The sequence below is a fragment of the Malurus melanocephalus genome, unplaced genomic scaffold (genome assembly GCF_030028575.1).
Source record: "Malurus melanocephalus ecotype Western Australia unplaced genomic scaffold, MMel_1.1 scaffold_538, whole genome shotgun sequence".
NCBI lineage: Eukaryota > Metazoa > Chordata > Aves > Passeriformes > Maluridae > Malurus > Malurus melanocephalus.
The window spans coordinates 44,355-68,608 of NW_026623770.1; the positions used below are offsets into that span (position 1 = coordinate 44,355).

The window sequence follows — 24,254 nt, forward strand, 5'->3', positions numbered from 1 at the left end:
TTGATTTGTATTAGCATGCTACACAGAATAATAATTTTGTCTATTTTGCTGCATTAGGCACTTTGTTGGTGTACAAGCATTTCTTTACAGCATATGTGCCTTTTATTATTAGCATCCTAAGTTCAGATCAGGATGATGGTAAAAGACAAAACAGGAGAATATATCTCTGCTTCATCCCACTTGCTTTGGGTCATGTGAAAGATAGAAGTTAACATCTCTAGTGTAGTTTGACTTCTTGGATGAAAAAGTTGTTTCTCTGTTTTATGTGTGTCTCAGTCTTAAAAGTTTCTTAAAAGTTGCAGCATAGTTTGCAAATCGCATATTCTTAACTGGGCCACACATAATACAAGTAAATAAATGAAATAGCTTTCACTCTCACTTACACTAAATCCAGTTCCTTTTTTCTCTTCAAAAACTATTCATGCAAAATCTGTAATATTTGCTGTTTTCAGTTTTAGAACTGGCAAATAATTCCTTCAAGGGAAATTTGCAGTGTGCAATGTTTTGATGTTTTGTTGACTCTTTTCTTTTGAAGAGATCCCAAACTCTTCCTTTGCAATTAAGCCTTCATAAAATAGAGCTGAGAATCAAGTGTTATCAAATGGCTTGAGATTGTTTGGGTTTTGATGCCTTCCAAATCTGCCTTACTAACTCTTTGAAATTGACATAATCTCTAATTCACCAATATGGATTTGAATGATCCTGCTTGGTGAAGTTTTCTTAATATGAAGTGGTGTTTRTGGATTTCTTTAGCATCTCTATCTTGACCTGTGTCACCATGGCTGACAATTAGTGGCCCTCTACTTCCACATACATTTCTCAAGTCTATTCCTGTTAATACTTGGTCTCCTTCACCTCAGCATTTCAGAGTGGAAATCAGAGTGATMTCCTTCCTGGATCCAGACAGTAGCCATCCCTTGTTGAATGTGGAAAAGGCCTTGTTTCAGCTAATGAAATTTTTGCCATTCTTAGAGATTTAGGTAAAATGTACCATTTTAGGCATTTAATTATCTCTGTTTGTCCTCTTCAGAACATCCATGCCACTTCTTGCCGTTTAAATAAAATAGCAATCAATGGTGCATTAATTTGTGAAAGTGGAAAAACTTGTAGGTCAACTACATTTAAATTAGTGATTTTTTTTAATAGTGCTTTTTCTAGTAGGAGTTGAAGATGTCACTGAGGAGTTGTTTAAGGAAAGAAATGATGTTACAATTTAGTTGGGTTCTAAAAAAAGATTGGTAGTGATTACTAGATAATRCTTCAGATTCTGGAAAATTGCTGGTTGTGGGGAGATATAATTATACTTTATAAAATTGTTTAGAATATGGTTCTGATGATTAATTGTAATGGTATCATTATTCTAGTGAAATTGTCCACTTTGTACAACTGCATTTGCTGTATTTGGTGGTAACTTTGAAAGCTGTTGTTTTGAAAACTGAAGGTCTTTCATGTGAATAAGAAAAGTGGTAAAGCTTTCTAATTATGTATAAAGGCCTCATACTGAAGAGAAGTTTACCTGTAGTTCAGTTCAGGCACGGTTGGTACTGGCACATAGAGGTGTTGTGCTTAAGAGTGGCAAATGACAGGTGTCTTAGTACACATAAATCTGTGTTGTGAAATAGTTTTTTAAAAGTTATGCTGTAAATTGCTAATAATGTCTTACTTGAAATTTTCTTTTTCTTTAGCTTACGGTGGTATCAGCATCCCACTGAAGAAGAACTACGGATTCTTGCAGGGAAGCAAAGAGGGAAGAGTAAAAAAGATAGGTAAATCCTTGTTTTAAGGTTTTCTTCCCCCTTCTTTTGTTTTTGGTTTTTTGTTTTTTTTTTCAGCATGATATGGTTCATCTAACAACTTTGCCAACCAACATTTGTCATAGTATGGGTTAAAAACTTCTAGTTGCGTATGACTGCCCTGCTTTCATTAATTGTCACAGTTCTTTACTAAAATGTGTTCTTTCAGTTTAACWGAGTTGAGCATTCCCGAGTTGTGCAGAAATTATTTATTTCCATCCACAAAATGTCKGTGAAATGCTAATTTGGTGGCAAGGGTTTTGTTTTTTTTTAGTGAATGTATTCATTTAGATAAAAACGGAATAAAATAAATCTTAGGATTGTAGCTCTTCATCTTGAAGCAAGAGAAGAAAGATTTGAGTACAATAGTTCACCATAGGATTATTATGAGCAGCCACTCTTAGCACAGCTGCGAAAAARGTAAAGTGGGCTCTTAGGAAGGATTATGTGAAATATTTCTAGTGAAGAAAGAGTGCCATATTATTCCTCTTGGACAAGATGCCAGTGTAGAACTTTATCTGGATTCCTGTGTACAGTTCTGACCATTTGTGTGCAAGAAAAACTAATTTTGTATATAAACAGGTGAACAGAGTTGCTAGGATCAACCAGGAAACAAAGTCTACCTTACTAAGAGGGGCTAAAAGAGCTAGTCTTGTTGAACCTGTCAAAAAGACACCTGGGAGGATAGAGTAACTGTCTACCAGCTTAAGCTGAAACAGATTTCTGGTGTTCAAACATGAAGTTCTGATCAGCCTTACCAGAAGTACAGCTTCATCAAGAGTGGAGACATCTTGAGGTGCTGGAGCTGGCCATGTTGAAATATTTCTAAATCAGCTGTATTTTAAAAAAACCAGCCCGCTCTGGCTTTCTTTTTGGTAGCACAGGAGATTTGTTTTACCCGTTTCTTCTATCCCAGTATGAGCTCTCTTATAAATCTTAAGATTCAAATTAGTACATGTTTGTGTACTAATACAACTGCTCATATATAATTGTAATGTAATATTTTCCTACTGTGTCCTAGCTCTTAAGCAACATGGTTAGCAATCTTATTTGCCTCTGTGATTCTCAGTTAGGTTGGAAAAGACTTCTGAGATTATGTTGCCCAACCTTTGATCACTACCATGTTCATTAGAACTAAGGGCCACATCCAGTCATTTCTTGAAGACCTTCAGGGGTGGTGACTCCACTGCCTCCCTAGGCAGCCATACCAATTCCATGAAAAATCTCCTGTTGAGATCCATCCTGAACCTCCCCTGGCACAACTTGAAGCTGTGATCTCTTTTCCATCACTAGTTACCTTGAGAAGAGACCAACCCCTGCCTGGCTATCAGCCTTCTTTCAGGTAGTTGTAGAGAACAAGGTTTCCTGCGAGCCTCCTTTTCTCCAGCCAGAGCCACCTAGCTCCTTCAGCCTCTCCGCATCAAACTTGTAGTCCAGATTGTTCCCAGTTCCACGGCCCTTCTCCATACTCGCTGAAGCACCTCAATGTCTTTTGGATTGTGAAGGGCCCAAAACTGAACAAGGGCTTCTAGATGGGACTTCAGCAGTCCTGATTATGGGGGGACAGTCACTGTCCTGGTCCTGCTGCCCATGCTACTGCTGACCCAAGCCAGTCTACCATTGGACTTCTTGCCCCCAGGCCCATGCTGGCTTGTGTTCAGCCACTGTTGACCAGCACTCCCAGATCCTCTTCTGCTGGGCTGTTCTCAAGTGGCTGCCCCAGCCTGTAGCACTGCTTGGAGTTGTTGTACCTCAGTATAGGACCCAGCACTTGGTCATGTTGAACCTGACACCATTGATGTTGGCCCATTAATCCAGCTTGTCCAGACTCTGCAGAGCCTTCTGGTCTCCAGTAGATCAACTGTTCCCACCCAAATAAAGTGTTTGCAGATTTACTGAAGGTGCCCTCGATCCCCTTGTCCAGATGATCTGCAGAGATCTTGAGCAGGACTGAGCCCAATACTAAGCCTTGTGGAGCAAAGTCAGTGACCGGCTGCCAAGTGGATGTACCATCATTTGCTGCCTTTCTCCGAGTTAAATAGTTCTAAGTAAAGCAGTAATTTTTTTTTTTATTCAACGTTCCTTAAAATTAAGAATCTCTTTTTATCTTRACAGTTTTCTGTAACAAAACAGTTGTGAATAACATCACAGTTTATTGCTATCCATTTAACCMGTGATATTTATTCATATGTAAAATAATTTTAATTATGTAATTAGAAGTTTAAGTCCCCCCCATAGGAGCCTTAAACTGAAAAAAAAACCACAATTACACTGCCAAATAATAATTGTATTCTGGTCTTATTGACTTTCCTCAGCCTCACCAGTCTTTTGCAATAGTAGTAGTAGGTGATTGTACAAGGCTAAATKTTAATCACAGGGAAATATAAAACCTCAAGAAACTGAAGCAGTAATGTGGATGCTTAAATGATATTTTATTTGCTTTGCTCGTTTAACAGCGGAATTAATAATACCGTTTTTTTTTTAATGAATATACACACCTCTGTGTCCTTGAAAGAGGCAACTTGTTCAGGAAGAACCATAGTTAAGTGGGCATTGTTCCTGTTGAGTTGCTTTGATTTACTGTTTTAAATTGCACATAATGGAATGCACATCTTGCGAGTTATCTCAACAAGAAGATGTGAAACAGTTGTGGGAGAAATAAAGACGCATCTGTTTTATACTGTCCATGTCTTTTCATGAAGAATCCGCTTTGTCAAGCCCATAGTCTTGCAAAGTGTAATACCTGCTTCTTACTTAAATACACTCACAGTCTGAACTAATTAAAAGAGAAATGATGAAAGGAGGTACAAGGAGCTTGCTTGAAAATTAGCCTTAGAAACAGCTATAGTGTGAAATTTTAGTTAATTCACTGCATGTTGAACCTCAGTATATTATGCTATAGGTTTTAATAGCACATGAATATTATTTAATAGCACATGAAGGTTTTCTGCTTCAGAATAGTTCAGTAATAGTATTCTATTACATTGTAAGACTAATGAAAAGATCCGTAGCTACTGTCATTTACTTTAAATTAAAGCATTCAATAATCTTGGGTATGTTCTGTCAATGCCTCTTGGATTGTGAGGCCCCTGGGATAATTAAAATGTAGGAACACCAAGTTTTATTGATCTCAAATGAGATCAGTGATCAAAATACTCGTCTTACTCAAGATGGAGTTGTACTCCTGGATACAAGCAGTAGGAAAATAATCATGAGTAAGCTGGGGGCAGGGAAGTACACAGGAGCTTGCAAGTAGTCAAATCAGTGGGCAGTGTTTGGGGCTTCATATGTATATTTACGCAACTCAAGAATTTTTTGAGTAATTCTTTAGATGCCTATCCTCAGTTTGTGCATTAAAATTATTTTAGTTATACTAAGCATTAATATAACCTGAAAAAAATTATTAATGCCTTTTGCTTGTATTTTCATCTTGCATATAAGCTAAGATGAAAATTCCTGAAAACTAAGTTCCTGATTGATTGGATTTCTTTTTAATGCTTGTATCCCAGTAATTCATTTCTCTATGGAAAATCCACCACTCCTTTTCTAATTTCAGAGGTGGTGTTCTCAAATGTGGCATTTATTGTTTTCTTCTAGCCATTTAGAGTTTAATTCTTTTAATCTAACAAATCATCTGATCTGCTTTAATGTGTTTCCTTTTTTTTAAATAGTGGGAAAGTTAAGTTTTACCTTAGTTAGTAATGCTGCTCTACCAGACTAAATTCATGTAACAGTGTTCATGTTCTTTTAATGGGGTGCTGTTTTTTTTTTTATTTGAAGTCTACTAATGTGACTTAATTTCTGGGAAGTGAAGATCATGATATTGGTATGGTTTGAGAGCTCCAGGTGAAAACCATCTTTTGTTTTAAATACATACCTTTTTGGATTAGAAAGATACCTTAAAAATACCTTTGCTTGATGGCTAGTAGGTTGGACCTTTAAAGGATCTAGAGTAGTCCAGCTCATGATGTACTTGCTTTTTGTGACAAGAAGGACTAATGTGAGGTTGTTTTTTCTTTTTTTGACCCTGGGAACACACAGCTCTGATTAGTGATAATCAGTGGGCTGAAATAAATACTGTCCCCTGGATCTTGACCCGATGCATGCTTGGARTAAAGCACCTGGAGGCCATTTAAACCAATACCACAGTAGTATGTCAGAATCTGTCAAGTTATATGTGGGAGCTATTGACATACCTGGTTATTTCTCAAGATTTGAACTTGAAATAGTACTTTACGCCAGGTGCATAAAAAATACTTGTATTTGGAAAAAAACAGTTTGTATTTTCTGTGAATTTGAAATGTCATTATATATTGAAAAAGTTTATTTTGTCATACCCATGCTTGTATTATTTATTTTCTTTTACTTTACAGAAAATATAATGGTCATATTGAAAACAAACCCTTAACCATTCCAAAAGATATTGACCTGCATCTGGAAACAAAATCAGTAACAGAAAGGGACACTATTGGTAAGCGTAACTGTGTGCAAACAATAATATATTATTTCTAATGCATCCTGATATTTCTTTCCAGTGTTTATTTGTGATTAATGCTGAAATATCCTTTTTTGTAGACAATGAAGAGAAGTAGAACTGTTCATAAAGCAGGTAGTAAAGGGCTAAATCTCCTTTTGTGTTCCAGGGGTGACATGTTAGTAGGAGTGTTGTGGAAAGGAATGAGTAGTGAAATCCAGCATAAATCATGTCTATTGTATCAGGCTTCCATAGCAATATGAGACCACATCAAAAAAATAACATTGTAGCCTATTAAATATGAAGTTTGTAGATTTGTACAAGAAAGTAACAATTAGCAGATGTCAAGCCATGCACTTTCTGCTCATCTAAAATAGGAAATGTGCTGTAGCATTGGAACTAAGGCCTTTCAACCACCCATCTGAAACATTCAGGTAAAATGCTTAAAAACAGCAAGTGACAATACAGAAATGTGCAGCATTAAGTATTTTGGAAGTTACTTTTTCTTTTAGATGGTAATTGTCGATTACTTAATCATAATCAGTCATTCTGTTACAGAAAATTCATGTATGGGTACTTGTGATACATATTTTCTCTAGTTTTTTACATTTATCTGCTCTCTGGATAAGTATAGAAAGAAAGGATGCAGAGCCCTATGCAGGAGACTTCTCAGCTTAAGTTATGGAAGACAATGTTARTGTAACAAATGAAATTTTTGAAGATCGGACATGAATCAACAAAGCATTCACAGGTTTCAATTAGTGTTATTTCCTCAAAATTATAGCACTTAATTGTCAATCTGAGTGATACTGGATAGGGTTTGACTGTGTTTGAAAAGTTGTATATACAATTTTTGGGTGAATCTAACCAGATGATTATGTCAGTATAAGTATAGGACTTGGAAATACAAAGTTTGCCCAGTTTCATATCTTTGCCAAGAGGTAGCTTGTAGTCAAGTTAGATTTTCAAGTAATGTTTTCAAATTGTGTAAGTGTAGAGAAGGTGTTTGGTAGGGACAGGTTATACCGTGTTGTCACAAATTGTTCTTTGCAGTTTCCAACAGCTGTGGGAACTTTCTCCATAACATCCAACCTGTGCGCAACATACTACGATCCCCAGAATTTTTACCGTGAAGTTTACACAAGGGTTACTGCTTTATAGGATGTATTAAAATCTCAAAGAACAATCCGATCTTAGATGGTGGGCTTTTTAAAATAAAGTATTTATTTGTAATATAATAAGTGATAGCCAGTGAGCTTTTAATCTTTACCAAAGGGTCAAAAAATGCCTCTCACTGGGAATTGCAGCTAGACTCAACTGGAAAACTGTTTACTTCTGTGTTATGAAATATAATTTAAGTGTGCTTGTTGTTTTAGGATGTTAATGTATAAAAATTGAGGTAATAAAATAGTAAGAGCTCATAGCCTTATGAATTTGAGTAGTAACATTGAAAGACGTAAGTGAAGAATGRAGCTCAAATTGTTGAGTGACTTTTCTTGTTGTGCATTTCACTTGATGTGAGTCTACCTAAACTTCATTTTAATACACAGTTGAAAACCGCTGTTCATTGCTACTCCAGTCTATATATATCAGTAACTGCCTTATGTTGTGGTTTGAGCTAATTTAATGGGGGGCAAACACTGCCGAGTTCCAGCAAGCCCCCTCCCTTCCACACCCAAGTTCTAGAAACAAACTTTTTCCACCGAGAGGAAAGTGAAAAGAAAAAGGGAAAAAAAGACCCCACTATTTATTGCCCACAAGGTACAAAGAAGAGAGGGGGGAAAAAATTATGTTATAGAACAAAGAACCTGTGGAACCAGCTGTTGAATCTCAAAGTATTTTCTTTCTTCCTGGGAGTGGCTTCCCTTCCGGGGGTCCCCAGAGGGGTTGGACAGTCGCCCCGGTGGTTCACTGGAGGATTTTTTTTTTTTTTCCTTGCCTGTTGTGCCACGGGAATCTTCTAATTCTCAGATGATGAAAAAAGGTCGAAAAAAACCAAGTCTTAAGAAGAAGGAAAAAGAGCAGTCCCAGAGAGCAGCTTCCTCCTCCCCACTCCACCATAGTCACCCACTCCAGGAATGTGTGTGACTTGTACCTCTCCCTCCCACTGTCCTTGAAGGGAGGAACACCACAAAATAAACCAGAACAGTCTCAACTGATGTTTACAGAAGGGTTGTTTGTCTTTCCTCTGTCATAAGCAGATGGTAGGAATACAAATACTCAGCTACACCAGGACACCTTAAAACATACCTTTAACATTCACAAACTTTTATTTTTCAGCATTGCATTACTTTCCAGAATATCAGTGGTTAGTGGATTTTACTGTTGCTGCTACAGTTGTGTATGTGGTGACAGAAGCCTATTACAGCATCGTGAAGCCCTCACAAGAAATGAATATCAGCATAGTGTGGTGTCTGCTTGTGTTGACTTTTGCAGTGTATCCTTTTCAGTTTTCTTGAATCCCTCTACCTGTTCCAAATAGTTTACATCATTCTGCAATTCATATAAATCTCTCCGCTGTTGATGAGCAGGATACACAAATATTTYGCATTTGAAAAAGGGTCGTGTGAGCTAATGCTATGTTGGATAATGTATATGCTTTGTGTGCTATTTGTAAATGCTGATGTCGGTAGCTTGTTAACATTAATACGAAACCATTTATGGTAAATTACATGTATGTGAATRTACAGTTAGTGCTCATCTGTGGTATGTGTGGTTCTAAACTAACTTGGTTTTGCTCAGTTTGGCAATCAGAAATAGCTTTGTGTACAGAAAGTATAGCTTTTAGAGGACTTTGGAGATTTATTGCCCATATTTTGTTTTCAGTATGTTTAATCTGATACTTCCTGAACAGGATGGTACTGTGTTATACTAGTTTATTGCAATAATACATACATTAATTTATTACTTTAATATACATTCAAGGCATTTCAATACAATTCAATACAGTACAGAAAATAAGATATGTCAACTGCTGTAAGAGCTGAGGTGGTGTGTCGTCAATGCTCTGTGGAAAGCTAAACTGGCCTCTGAAGCTGAGGTAAAGTGGAGTATTTAGAAACAGGTTGTATCAAACCATAAAATGTTTGTTTTGTTGTGGAGAATGCTGTTCATTTGCTTTATTTTTTACTGGAGAAGGCAGTATCAGACACATGCTTGCTGCATCTGTCTGATGCATACTGCTTTCCACATATCAATTCAGACACATGCTTTAGGAAGGAAATTTGTGTTTTAAAGATATGAAAGGGAATAAAGCAGTAGATTTGAATACGGGCTTGCAAGAATGCATATTATGGAAAGGTGAACTGGAAAGGGAGTTGCTACAGATCTTCTGTTCCCTCAGCAGGTGAGAATGGATAAAGTGGTAAGTTACAGACAATAAACCACTTCAATATTCAAAATTGTTTACTCTATATAAATGCTTGTTCTTCRTTAGAGGTTCTTCATTTGTTGTGGTTTGTTCAGTTGGTTTGTAATACTAGCAGTGGCTGGTAGTGTTATATAAAACCTTGAACTCTAATGGTTAGTTACACTTGGCGAAGAATTCTGAATATGCTTAATGCTTGTCTGCCCTTGATAATTAAAATGTGTGCTGCCTTTAGGAGAACGGGAAATCTTTTCTTAAGTAGCCTGAAGTATAAATGATAATTTTTTTTCAGAATTTTTACTTGTGGTGTGTAAAAATTTGCTTGAAGAGAGAGTTAACTCACATTGGGAACTGAGTGTCAGTAGCTTACTTCCAGAACAGGTATTTCTCCTTTGACTTGTCAGTGAGCAGATCCTTGGTCCAAAAGGTGCTTTTTCCTGTCTGTAAGTAGTGACAAGAGAATTGGTGTCCACCTCTTATATTATAGCTATAGTATAGCTAATATGTAGTTGTTACTGCACATCCTTTGTTTTATTTTTTGGTGTGAAGTTAAGAATTCGAGTTTAATCTATGCAGAAGAAAGAAGATTCAATGATAATTGAAGTTTTAGAAAAATTTTGTTGGCTCCTTATTTTTGACAGAAAGCAATCAACATGATATGTCAGTGTTCAATATAGACCAATTTTGTGTTTGCTGCCAAGTGTTTCTTCTGTTTTATGCCTGTGCATTAAGAGGTGATGAGTTAGTTGTACTAAGGATACAAAGCAAGTTTGCAGATGATAGAAAACTGGGCAGTGACTCCCTCAAAGGGAGGTGGCCCTTCAGAGAACCCTTAGCAAATTAGAGGACTGGGCCATCACCAACCATAAGAATTTCAGCAAGTGTCAGTGCTGGATTCTGCACCTGGGATAGGGCATCCCTGGCTGTATGGATGGACAGGCTGGAGAACAGGAGTCTGAAAAGCAGTGCCTTGGAAAAAGATGGGGGGCTGCTGATTGATAGAAAGTTTAATGTGAGTCAGCAGTGCCCTGGCAGCAATGGAGGCCCAACTGGCCCATCATCACTAGCTGGGCAAGGGCAGGGATTGTCCTGCACTAAGACAAACATTCAGCTATTAGAGAGTATCTAAAGGAAGCCATGATGAGGGATCCGGAGAGGAAGCCGTATGAGGAGTGGCTGAGTTCACTTGGTCTATTCAGCCTGAGAAGAGACTGAGGGGAGACCTTAGCACAGTCTGGAACTTCCTGGTGGAAGGCAAAGAGAGGCTGGCACTGATCTCTTATGAGGGGAAGAAGAGGGGCAGGCACTGATTTCGTCTCTGTAGTGCCCAATGGCAGGGCTCAAGTAAATAGTGTGAAGTTGACTCAGGGGAGGTTTAGGTTTGTGGTGGTGCATTCCCCCTGCCCTCCTCCTTTTCCAGGCTGCAATGTGATCACCTGGAAACACCACCTGGTTTTGGGCAATCTCAAGCACACTCATTTGTGACAAGGTTGGATATCAGGGCAAGGTTTTTGACCCACAGGGTGTTTGGGCACTGGAACAGGCTCCACAGGGAAGTGCTCACATCACCAAGCCTGACAAAGTTCAGGAAGCAGCTGGACAATGGTGTCAGGCACATAGTGTGATTCTTAGGGATGGTGCTGTGCAGGCTCAGGAGCTGCATGATATTATGGGTCATGTCCAGCTCTGAATATTCTGTGTTTCTGTGAATTTACAATTTTCATGTGTTTTGGTAAGAACAGGACATGGATCTTTTTCACTTCAACCTTATGTACTATAAAATTCAAGATTTCTGTAATCACAGTCATTTTAAAAATAAAATAATTTTGTAAAAGAGTGTAGTTTCTACAGTGGCTGCAAATATATACAATATGCAAAGTACACAATTCTGTAGTGCCTCTTGTAGCCAAAAAAAAAACCTGAGGAGGGGGGATGTGGGCAATCCATTAATTTAGCACTGAATACTCCCAAATTAGTCCTTCAGTAGGTCTTGAATATTAGGTCATGCAGTGAAAGGAAGTGATGAAGCAAGCCATAGTACTTCCATTTTCTCCAACACAAAAATAGAAGTTGTGGTGATTATTTAACTAATAGAGGGTTTCAGTTGTATGTAGTTTGCGTATTAATTAATTTATTTTTGAGTTCTGAATCTGCACTATCATTGGGATGTATTGTTAGTATGCTTTCTTTTTCCTTGTTTCCAGATCCTTCAGGCACAATCCATAGCTGAAGTCTTAAAGTATCTAGGGSGTTATAAATCTGGTTATAGGTTACAACTGTTGGTCATCAACTGTTCTTAAGTCTTTTGTATTACTTCAGGGTGTTTTCGATTTGTAGTTAATGTCCCTAATTGTAAAAATACCCTTGGTTTAAGCATGTACTATTAGAGAAACAAAGCTTTCCAGAACACAGTCTTGTATGATCTATTATGTACTTCCATTTGCGATGAGTCTTCCTTTAGATGTGTCAGTTCTTTCTGTGAAGTATGAAGGGATCTGAAGGTTATTACTATGAGATTAGAATTATTAGAATCTGTCCTTAGGCCACTTCACTATGTGCATGTTAGAATCTCTCTGCATATAGTGAAATTCAGCAGTGTGTATGTTAAATGTGTGCTGCCCATTGAAGTGTGATATTGAATAATCATAATTTCTTGAGAAACTGATGATTATTCAAATGTTTTAGTAAATACCCCCCAAAAATGTTTTCATGTACTCTATATATTAGAATTCTTCAGCATTAGAAATGGGTAAATACAACTATGTTATTGCATAGTGGGGGGGGGGGAAAGTTGGCCCTTAAAATCTTGTTTTTCCTTTTTCTCCATGTTTTTTTTTTCCTAATTAGGCAATGGCTGGAGTGATCTCCAAATACCTTATTTAAATCTGGGCTAGATATTGCCTACCATTTGAAAATAAAATAAATTATGAGCTACAGTTTGTAATAAGAGTTGACGGTGTATCATGAAAAGTTTATCCTCATCTGTTTCACTTTAGAGCTAATTTAGAAATGTATAAAAAAAAAGATTACTCAATAAAGGTCTTTAAAACCTTATTAAAAGATAATAGAGCAGGTGATGTCTTAAATATTTCTCTTTGTGGCAGTGGGGCTAGATTAGAGGGTTTGATATATCATACCAGATCATGGATGGTTTTTAAGGCTAATTCTTTTTTTCCAAGGTGAACATGGGATAGATTTTTCATTCCCAGATAGTACTCAATGTGCTGTTGTCATAACTCTCTTTGATAGCTAAAAGTCTCAAGTGTGCACATCAATGAAGTGCTTGGGAATATGTCTTAGTAGTGAACATGTTGGTGTTAGGTTAATGGTTGAACTTGTTCTTAAAGTTTTTTTTCCAAACAAAATGATTCTATTTGAAAAGAGAAGTGTAAGTTTCRTCTTTTCACGTGTCTTTTTTCTTACTATAAGTAAGCCTGGATCAAAACTCTTCTCCAGAGTATTCCAGGCTACCCATTACGTGATTTTTAGGCTTTAATAATAATCTTTTAATTTAATCTGAAACTGCCTCAATATGTCTTACCTTTATTAAACGAAATAAATGCATGTCATAGAACAGGAGCCCTACTGTAGATGACTGAAATACAATATAATTATTAATTATAGTTACTTTACAAATTTAATTTTCCTTGACCTCTTTCTTGTGTAGTAAGGTACTATTTTCATTGACTACCCATTATTTCAAAGTTGAGGATGGAGGTGAAAGATCAGTCTGTGTCACCTTTGGTTTCTTCTTCTTTGTGAAAGCAATGGCAATACTCATTGTGACAGAAAACTATCTAGAGTTTGGATTGGAATCAGGTAACTCTTTTATTTAGTGTTTGAAATAGCTGTGTTTGAAATAGTAGTGATTGCATGATCTGAAAAAAATAATTTCCAGCATTTTTGAGAATATCTGTGTTAAAATGAATGGTGTAAATCATATGCTTCTTAAGAAAATTATCTTTGGAATGAAGATTCTAAATAATATCCTGTATATTTTCCTTGCTTTTTCTTAAATAGTGCGATCTTCGACTAGGTTGTTTGTTTTGTTAATTTATTTGCCTTGTATATTTAACCCTTTTTGACTTTCATAGTAAAGTGTGACTCCCTTTCTAATCTTCCCAAAGTATTCAATTACAGATTATGTTAATCAAGTTTTATTGTATTGTGGATAACTAATTAGCACATGAAAGAGCTCTGCTAGACATATGAAAAACTATTTAAAAGATGACTTAGTACCTAGCATTTTATTTCACAAAATGGATTATTCATTTGTACTGCAATAAAATAAATAAAATATATGTATCTCTGCAGGATTCTCGAATTTCTCAGAAAGTGCTATGCAGTTTCTTGAAAAACAAGGTTTGGAATCCCAGTAAGTTTCTGGAAATTCACTTGTCTGTTTATTTGGGTATTTCTAACTGAACCATCTGGATTCTTTTAGCAAGCATTTGACCTGCATGTTCTGCTCTTGTATGTGACTATAACCTCTACAATAGTTTTAAGAGACTAATGAAAAGAATCTGGTAATACCCAAAATAACTGAAATTGCATTAATGTTTTCATTTCAATGGAAATAATTTCTGACATTTTGATTGTCGTTCATAAAGTATAGTTCAAAACTGTAAACATTATTTTCACAGTACTTGCCTTCAGCTTTGCAAGGATTGTTTAAAAGAGGTAAATGTTCTTTTGTCATTTCTATGGCAGTCAAGAGGATGAATGTGCAAAAGCAACAAGATGGAGTTTGTGTTACTGTTGACATTAGGAGTAAATTGTGTTGTTCAATCCTGTTTTCAGGTTGAAACTGTGTTCCTGTCATGCAAACACATCTGCTTGCTACAGCACATCCAAGTTTTACGTAGACCATTGAAGGAATATCCCATAGCTTGTGATGTTACATAAATACACGAATACTGTCATAGGCAGCCTGTGTATATTGCAAAATGGATTTCTGTTACAGTTCCTTATACATGTGTGCTAAAATTATGGACTATTTCATCATTGGGAGCAGAATATTGAATTTCTTGCTTGTTAGGTCTCAAGTAGCGTGCAGAAGCTGTGACATGTCTTTATTTTTGAGGAAACATACATTTCCTCAAACTAGACGAGTGAAATTTATGAATAAACTCATGGGAAACTGGAACTGAATCCCATGTGTTTCTTAGCCTTTCTTTAATCTGCTTTCCTAAGCAATTGCAAGGTCATTAACTTCTGTATTCATTTTCATGTTACGTGTTTGTTCAGTTTTAAACTTTTGCAGTTCTTTGCCTGTTTTTAGCAGCAACTGAGTTAATGGAGGTGTCTCTTGATAGTTTAGATGACACAGATTAAGAAAGAATCTGAAACTCACTTGGATCACTAGATTTGGGGTTGTTCCTCTTTAATCTGTCAGTTACGTTTCATTTATGTTTTTGTTGTTTGCTGGAAGATTTTGTTTTGTTTTGTGGGGTTTTTTTCCTCTGTAATCCTGTGTTTGTTAATTGTATAATTAATTCTGTGATTTGGTTGATCCTGGATGTTTGTAAGCTTTTCCTGTTATTTTTTTATATACTATACTAATCACATAGAAGAGACTTGTCAATTACCACATGTACATTTCAGATAAATCTGTGAAAAGCTGTAGTAATAACAATTTGATAGAGCTTTTTAATAGATAACGGTAAAGTGTCTACTTTGTCTTTGATCAGTTAAATTTATGAGGCATCTGTTCTTCTCTTAAAAACAGTCTTTAAATTCATTCTATTCTAGCTATTTCTGTTATATAATTTGTTGTTAATTACAATATTAAAATACTCTTTTTTTTCCTTTTTCTCCACTAACAAATTAACACCTCACAGGCAGTAAATTAGGTTTTCTGGTTTTTTAGGAAATAAATAAGTGACTTGGTTGGGTTTTGAAAGTATTTTTTAAAATTTTAATTTCTGATTGCTTTGTAATGATGTTGGTATTCCACAGGAAGCCTGTAGAATACTGTTGGCTTTTTAAATTAAATGTTAGTTACTGTTGGGTTGAAAGTAGTCTCTATATTCCCTGCTCCCCCAACCTCCTCCCCAAGAAAATGCTTATTTCCTTTCTTTTCTTTTAGGGGTCCTGTGTCTAAACTAACCTTCAAATTGTTCCTGGCTGTTCTGTGTTCACTTATTGGTGCTTTTTTGACATTCCCTGGCTTGCGACTGGCTCAAATGCATCTGGATGCTCTGAATTTAGCAACAGAAAAAATAACACAGTAAGAGAAAATATATGCAAATAGGTATATGCTACTCAGTCTCAAATCTTTTATGTCTAAACATAAACAAAGGAAACTATTCCAACAAGAAGGTAGTGACTTAAGACTTCTGTTGCTGCCTGCTTTTCTCATCTTGAGCAGACTTGCCCACCTGCCACTTTCTGCTCAACCTATGCTCTGCCACTGTTACATTCTTTGCCTTGTAATTTGACTTGCAGTTAAAGGAGCTTTCCTTTTCTCCTGCCAGAGCTCCACCATTAATGTCTCTTTGTCCAGCTTTCTTTTTCCATCATGTCTTTCTGAATTGAAATTAAGATAACCTTCAAGAAGTACAACAAAAGACATTTTTTTTCCACCCACGCTTCCAGCTGGGTATTGTGCCTTTAGTAATTTAGCATACAATAAAATGCAAAAATCACCCAGAATATTTAGTAAGKGTCTATGTTAATACCAGTTTAAAGGAATATTTTCATTTTCAGCCCTCTTTCCATTTGGAAACAGTAGAATGTTCTCTCCAATGTAACTATTTCTCTTGAGTGTTTTCTGGTGGAGGATGAAACTCTCCAAATGACTTTCAAAGATCTTGACTGATGATGTTCGATACATGATAATGAAAGATTCTGCAGCATAGCCCAGTCTGGTAAATTTCCTAAGAGAGCCAGTATGTTTTCCAATAGGAAAATAATTTTTGTTCAAACTGCATTTTTTTTTCTTTCCCTTCAGGAATGCTCAGTTTAAAAATTAATCTGTTTGAAGTGAGTCCTTCACTTTTGGTAAATTTAGAAGCAAGTACACTTGCACTCAGTGTAGTTGTCCAGGTACAGCAGCCAGCCGTTGGCTTGTTTTATTTTCTGTTACATTTCTGTCTCTGTGTAGACTGTCACTAAGTCACTTCCTAATCTGTTCTTTTCAAATAAATAAACTACTTGGTGCTTGATTCTTATGGTTCTCAGTATTTTAAAACTCCTTATGACTTTTCTGTAAATTTTCCAACATCTTCCTTGATCTGTGGATGTGACATCSTAGGCAGAAATATAAACTCTGAAACAAAAATCCATTAATTAAGATGAAAGGGGAATTAATATCCACTAGAGTGTGGTTATTAAAATTTTCATTAAATTGAAATAAAATGAAATTCAATTTAATTTAGTTTTCATTAAAATGAAAATTTAAATTTAAACTTCTCTGGCATCTTTGGAGGATATTGTTTGTTGACAGTAACTTCGTGCAACAACACCAAATTCTTTTCAAAAGTCTAACCAATACTTTGACTATTGAACTGGAACACTATGAAAATAACATTAAATGGGTTAAAACTTGTATAAGATATCAGCATAATTAGGTAAAGCCATTATAAAGAGTAATTGTCAAGTGATAGTTCTAATAATAATAGGTTCTGAATGTAACTTGTCCTTGCCAATGGTTTTTGGTCAATGAGTAGATAATTTATTGACTACAGTTGTTTGACAGTGACTAAAGGAGTCTATCTCTGCAAATACATTGTCTGCTTAAAAAACCCATCCAAGACAATTAAAAAGTCAAATAACACAAAACCAACAAAAATCAAAGAAAAAACCTTAATCAAACTGAAAATCCCCAAGTACTGAAAGCTGCCCCCCCAAAAGCACCAGTCTCCCTTAAAACCCAACAAAAACCCCAAAACTAAACAACCGATAAAAGACCAAAATAAAATCTGTTCCTTTAGGAAATGGAACACTTAGAGGGAACACTGACCAGAAAAAACGCAAAAACTTACAGGTTAATGATTAATTACCACTTTCCTAATGTGTTCAAAATTATTAGCGTGATTCTTTTATGGGTACAGGGAGTAAGTTTTCCTTGCTTTTTGTAAGCAGAATAAAAATCATCTTGTCCCTTYTGGTTTTGAGAACTGGTTTGATTGTTTTTCTTTGGCAGTGGTATCCTTCCCTGCATATATTTGGAGTCTCTTTAACAAATTTGTACCGTTTTCATACACATTCCCTCCTTTGCCAGAGCTGGCTTCAAGAGTCTTTCAGTCTTTCTTCCTGTACCATGAGGAGAAAAAAAAAAAAAAAAGAGAAAAAGGTAAAAGTGCTTCTAACCACCCTTGGGCACATTCCAGTCCATTGACTCAGTAGGATTTCTTAAATCAGTAAAAGATCAGGTAAAAGCCATTCACTATCTAATGAAATGCTTTGGACTGCTCCTTGATGCTGTTGCATTCCCTAACAACACTGAATAGCTAGCAGGACTTATTTCTTCATCTGAAACCGAAGATTTAAATTCATGTGTGATGACAGCTTCTGAAACATGTGAACATTTTAATGCTTTAGGAAGCTTCATAGTTTGTATTCAGGAAGGTCTTGTGTTCTTTAGAACAACTTTTGATTACATTGTTTTTTCTGTAGTGGGGAAGCACTGTTGTGGAGGTGGAGACAAACCCGACTGTTAATAAGGAAATACARCACTAACAAAACCACCCAGTCCCTTCAACTGTTCTCAATTCATTTTAGTAATGAAAAATTATTGGGAAAATGGGTTTAGAAATAGAGGAGAAAATTTAGAAATAAAGAAGGATATTAATTTCAGAGAGAACTGCAAAAACTGTATCCCCTTGTACATTCTGCTTTTTCATACTCAAAGATTGCAAAAGACTCTACTTTTATTTCTGTTGGACAGTTTCATACAATGCTTTTAATAGGGAAAAGCTGTGCTGGCTTTTTGGAATTTTTTTTCCTACTCTGAGTATCTTTAATTGGATGTAAGTACCAAGTTTAATTTAGTCAGGGTTCCTAATTAAATGCTTCATTAAACTGTGAAATCTGTCCTCTGGCAACTGTTTCTCCGGTTCTTTTTTAAAGCCAAAATCCAGTGTGATTTCACAATGTGTAATATTACTGTTTTGTTGAAATGTAAGTCATAGATATAAAATAGGGAAGTAATTTTCTTATTTATCTTTGTCCCAAATATTTTAAAGTTAAGATTTTTCCTTTTGAATATGTATACGGTGTTTCAACAGTATGGTCATTGTGTTTTTTTACTAATCTCCCCTTTTTTGTCTTCTTTCAGAACATTGCTACATATAAACTTCTTGGCACCTTTATTTATGGTTCTACTGTGGGTAAAACCAATCACTAAGGACTACATTATGAACCCACCTTTGGGCAAAGAGAGCATTCCTTTGTAAGATTTCCTTTAAAAATTCTTTCGGGTATTGAGAATAAAACTATGTCTTAGAGCTCTGTGAAAGTCATAGAAATATGAAAGACTTGAAATTTAATAGCATCTGCTGTCAGGGGTATTGTGGAAGGTGCAACTGAGTTCTGCTTTTAACAATAAGCCTCAAAACTACTTTACAGATGATACAAGTAAAACYAAAAAAAAAACCTGTAGCAGTTAGTGGACTCTGGAAAACAGCATTACCCTTTGTTTATTATCCACAGAATGTCAGAAGATACATTTGATACCATCAGATTGTGGATTATAATCCTGTTGTGTGCTTTGCGGTTGGCTATGATGCGTCATCATTTACAGGCCTATCTGAATTTAGCCCAGAAAAGTGTGGATCAGATGAAAAAGGAAGCTGGTAGAATAAGTATGGTTGATTTACAGAAAATGGTAAGTATGGTGGCACTGAGTTTATATAGTTGGAGTACTTCAGCTGTGCAAGTGTTTTTTTTCCAGTTTGCTGTCTTGTGCTGCAGCAGACCACAAATCTGAATGAACCTTTCTAGACTGTATCTCTTACAAAATAGTGCCATTATGGAGAAGTTCTGTGAACCAAAATACAGAGAGAGGCATCACCTGTATCATGTAGATGGTTTGTCCTCCATTATTTGGAAGTTGTTAAAAAAGATCCATTCTGATGACAGGTGATCTCTGACTACAACATGAAAAAGAATTTCARTAGAATAGTGTAATACTGTTACCAACTATGTTTTTTTAAATTGAGGAAAAGTTTATGAGAAGGTGGTTATATTTTGGAATAAAATGACAAATACTGAATTCTGTCAAACCACTCTCAAGTACACCCACCTAATTAAAAAGCTAGCTGTCTTACTGGGGACAAGGTGAAATTTTTTAGGGTTCTTTTTTTTGAAGTAGTAAAGCACACCTTGAACAGATGGACAAGGTAGAATGGTGGTGTTGTGTCRCCTGCAAAATAAACTGCATTTTCTAGTGTTGCATGATAGTACTGAGTTGAGATGTATTGCAGAGAAATTTTGAAGCATACTGTAAGGCAAAGATTCCTCTCCCACGATTGTCATTATTAYTTGTAGTTAGAATGTCTGAAGGTCATAAGTGAATTGTGTGTAGTTACTTACAAATAAAGTGGCTAGGAATTTTCTTCAGGAAAAAAGTTAGGTAATATATGTAGTGGCAACTGGTTAGGATAGAACTGTGCTAATTGCTATAAATGCATTACTTAGTACTGGGAATTTTCATTCTATCTGTAAATCAGTAATGTCTTCTCTGTTTGGCATTCCTTAAATCCATTTCTCCAGTATTTTCATACCTTCTCTTTTAGAAGGCCATAGTCACTCGATAAAGTCTTGTCTTGTTTTACTAATCGTGTCTGCTTCACCATTTTTAGGAGCTCCTGCCAGTGAATTCTTTCCTGTCTGTCATTCTACAGTGATCATTATTTTTTAATTTGTTACTTTTGGCATATTCCATCAAATATTCTTCTATCAAAATAATATACTATTTTGATAGTATATTTCTTTATGCCTTTTCTTCTACCAGTGTCCTACTACTTTTTCTTCTCATGTTAGTTTTTTGATGCTTGCTCATTAAGAAGCCCTTTGAGGCTTGAAAGGCTTTCCCAAAACTCTCATGTCTGCCTTCATCTTTTTTGCCACCCTGCATTCTGTTCTTTTTAAAAAACCCAGTTAGCTTGCTTGCTATTGATTTTATAACTTTTTTCCTTCTTTATTTTGTTTAATATTTGAGGTAAATAGCTTATATAAAATATATAATGTAACAATCTTGAGAAAAATGGAAGAAGTGGAAAGCAGGGAGAGGGACGTATCTATGGATTTCAATGAACCATAGTGTATACCTGAAATAAAGACCATTTAAATGCTGTTATTGATCTAATAAAAATCATCTTGTCATTGTTTTTAAAATACAGATGTTTTCCACTTGGAAATCTTAAAAATATCTTGCTTTTGAAAAGGGACTGTAATCTTAACCAAACTTTCATTTACTTTTTATGGGCTTTGGACTGTGACTACTATTTCTTTTTTGAAATAGGATTTCTTTTGTAAATCACTGGAAACCTGTAAAATTAAGCATATATGTTTTTGTTTCTGGTGTATTAAAATAGGAATCATTGAGTGATGCCATGCAGTTTGCAGAAGCAAAATTGATTCTGTTTGTTTTGACACAATTGATACTTTTAATTATTTCCTTTCAGCATTTCTCTCAAGTTTTGTTCTGAAACTAGAATTCATTATAGGTATTTCTTCATTAGGTCTTTTGAAGACAGTCTGTCATATGTTAAGAGTTACTCTTAAAACGGCTTTAATGCATAGGTACTGGTTTTTTATGTTCATAAATGTCTGCTTTGATTCATGAATTTTTCTCTCTTCTGTTTTTCCAGGTGGCTCGGGTATTCTATTATCTTTGTGTAATTGCACTGCAGTATGTTGCACCATTGGTCATGCTCCTTCACACAACTCTGCTCTTGAAAACACTAGGTAGGCAAAATAGGATCAACAAATGTTTGTTGTGTTCTACACAGGCTGACTAAAGAGAATTAGAATTCATGGGTACCTGCAGTACAAATGCACCTTGTAGTTTCCTGCAGTTTCAGACATTCATGTGTGGCTTTTAGGCAGTTTTTTCTGTTGCTGCTTTTGATATCTGAATTACATGCTCATTTGTTTTGATTTGTTTCTGAGAAATTGTATAATACAACCAATTAAGCTCTTTACTTCTGTTGAAATATTTGTCTTTTTAGCAGTATTTTAAAAATGAACTGCATAAAGCATGGTTGATTTAACTTCATGAGCACCTCACAAAGGAATTTTTTCAGCTTTTTTATTTTCAGTAGGCTTTTAGAATGGGAATTATGAGATACAGGGTTCATTTGATTACTGGGAGATCTGATGTCACTCTAGTTTGTTTTTTTTCTTTATTACTTGTGAGGCAAGTCTTTCACAGCCTGCCATGTTGTCATGTCATTCTCTCTGCAAAAAAGCAATGGGTAGAGATAGGCTTTATTAGGTTGTGATTCATCCTGCCCTGGAGTAGGCATCTCCATGTGGTGAGATGACTCATATCCAGGACGTACAGGGGTCTCAGGGCAGCTGTATCACACATAGATATTAGGATGTCTAAATATAAGATGAATCCCACCTCAGTAGCTTATTGGTATGACCAGGAAGCCATGCAGATGAATATRTTTGTATTTACTAAGTTATGAAAACTTAACATTTTTGCCTGTGTATAAAAATATTGAAGACGATCTGTAGAGTGATTGAAATAACAGAACTTTAATTCTACAAAAATCTTGTTTCTTTTTAACAGGTAATTATTCTTGGGGCATCTACCCTGAATTGAATTCTGACACTCCAGGAGAAAACAGTCTGCTTCCCAATTCTGTTTATTCTGAGTCTCCCCCTGCAGATGGAAAGATGAAAGTGACTGTAGTACAAATAACAATGGCTTTGGGAAGCCTAAAGAATATTTTCACTCCTCTCCTGTTCCGGGGACTCCTGTCTTTCCTCACCTGGTGGATTGCTGCTTGCCTTTTTTCTACAAGCCTTTTTGGGCTCTTCTATCACCAGTACCTGACTGTGGCATGAGCAAGTCAATTGATAAAGCAAGTGTGAGGCTAAATTCTGATACAAACCCAGGTACCCAAGAGGAATGAAGATTAAAAAAAACTATATATGTGAAGAGAAAACATATCATAATTATTTTTAAACACTTCCTTCGTGTTCTCAGGGTGAATAATCTTAAAATGTTTAAAATTGCAGCTGGGTTTGTTATTTTTGTTACCCAAATGGTAGGTAACTGATTGTGTTGTAGTATTGGGACTGACTGACATTATTGTGTGATAGACGGTGGTAAGCATGCTGGAAAGATGCAACTTCTGAGTATCTTGGTTTCCATAAACAGCAAGCCAACCTCAAAAATTTGCGTTTTAAGCATCAACAGTCAGTGTGAACTGCATTCATCGGGTACTGGTCATAGTGATGATGGCTGCCTATCAATTAAGTCTTGAAACTGAGCCATACAGTGAAAGGAGAAAGAGGGGATTTTAAAAAAAAATCTGTTGGATAGCTATTGATCACTTTTCTCCTTGGAAAATTGAAAAATCCAACAGAACAAGAGAGATACTGTATATTACAGTAAGGAAAGTTGTATAAAATATAAATTTAACAGGAATAGATGTATGTACCTGAGAGGTATTGCTGCCTACATATTTTGCAGAAGTGCTTGTGCAGTAAGAAGAGAGTTATAACAAATATATTACTCCAGTCCCTGCAGTCATTTTGAAATAATGGCCATATGTATTGGTGCTAGTATTGATCCACAGATTCCATCTGGATCTTTTAAATTTCTTCTTTGGAGGTAGTAGATATATTCCATTGAATTCACAAAATAATAGAAGATAATTAGTGACACCAGTCAAACATTTCAAAACAAAACAGTTTAATCCTGCTGACTGAGAGTGTATAATATGTGTAATGTGCATATAAATATATATTATATATTAAATATATAATATATATGAAGATATGAAATATGGAATCTTTATTTTAAATTACCGAATGTATCTTACAGGACCATGGCACAGGGATGTATGTGAATCTAGTAATTTCGAGATCCCCTTTTGAAATGAAACTTTTGAATTTTTCTTTTCTTTTTTTTTTTTTTTTTTTTTTTTTTTTTTTTTTTTTTTTTTTTTTTTTTTTTTTTTTTTTTTTTTTTTTTTTTNTTTTTTACTTCAGTTGAAAGGGCTATTTGGTTTTTGTGCCTCTTTGGAGGTACTTAGCTATGCTAAAGAACTTACACTGTCTTGGAAGAAAAGATTTACTTAAACTGTTAATCTTAAAATTTCTGCTCTGTCAAATCATTATYTCTTGCCTCTTCAATCTGCTAACTTGACCATATAATGATAATTAATATACCTTGGCTAAATAGATTTTCTGTGTAATAAAACTTCTATATAGTGGGAATAGCAGAGTATTAATTACAATTTGTGCTTAACTGGAGAGATAGATTCCAGTCATAAAATTACTGACAGTTTTTCAGATGTTTTGTGTATTTGCAAAACAGGAATGGGGATTTATATACAATAGCTTTTTTAAACAGTTAATATTAGACTTTGCAGAGGTTGGTGGGTTTTTTAACTAATTCTAGCTGTTTTTATGTTACTGTTCCTTTTCTCTTGAA

General features: G+C 35.5%; 1 protein-coding gene across 2 annotated transcripts in view; it reads left to right on the forward strand.

The window, feature by feature from the left end:
• Positions 1-23,789, forward strand: part of TMEM161B (transmembrane protein 161B) — a 34,202-nt gene extending 10,413 nt beyond the window's left edge. The window contains exons 3-12 of one of the 2 annotated variants that reach the window (XM_057381879.1): positions 1,686-1,766; positions 6,167-6,264; positions 8,548-8,704; positions 13,302-13,453; positions 13,949-14,009; positions 15,723-15,863; positions 18,915-19,028; positions 19,289-19,463; positions 21,451-21,547; positions 22,380-23,789. In XM_057381879.1, the coding sequence (XP_057237862.1) occupies positions 1,686-1,766; positions 6,167-6,264; positions 8,548-8,704; positions 13,302-13,453; positions 13,949-14,009; positions 15,723-15,863; positions 18,915-19,028; positions 19,289-19,463; positions 21,451-21,547; positions 22,380-22,657 (1,354 nt within the window). In that variant the 3' untranslated portion in view covers positions 22,658-23,789. The remainder of the gene's footprint in view (positions 1-1,685; positions 1,767-6,166; positions 6,265-8,547; positions 8,705-13,301; positions 13,454-13,948; positions 14,010-15,722; positions 15,864-18,914; positions 19,029-19,288; positions 19,464-21,450; positions 21,548-22,379) is intronic. The other variant, XM_057381880.1, reaches the window with a different exon arrangement.
• Positions 23,790-24,254: the final 465 nt, after the last annotated feature.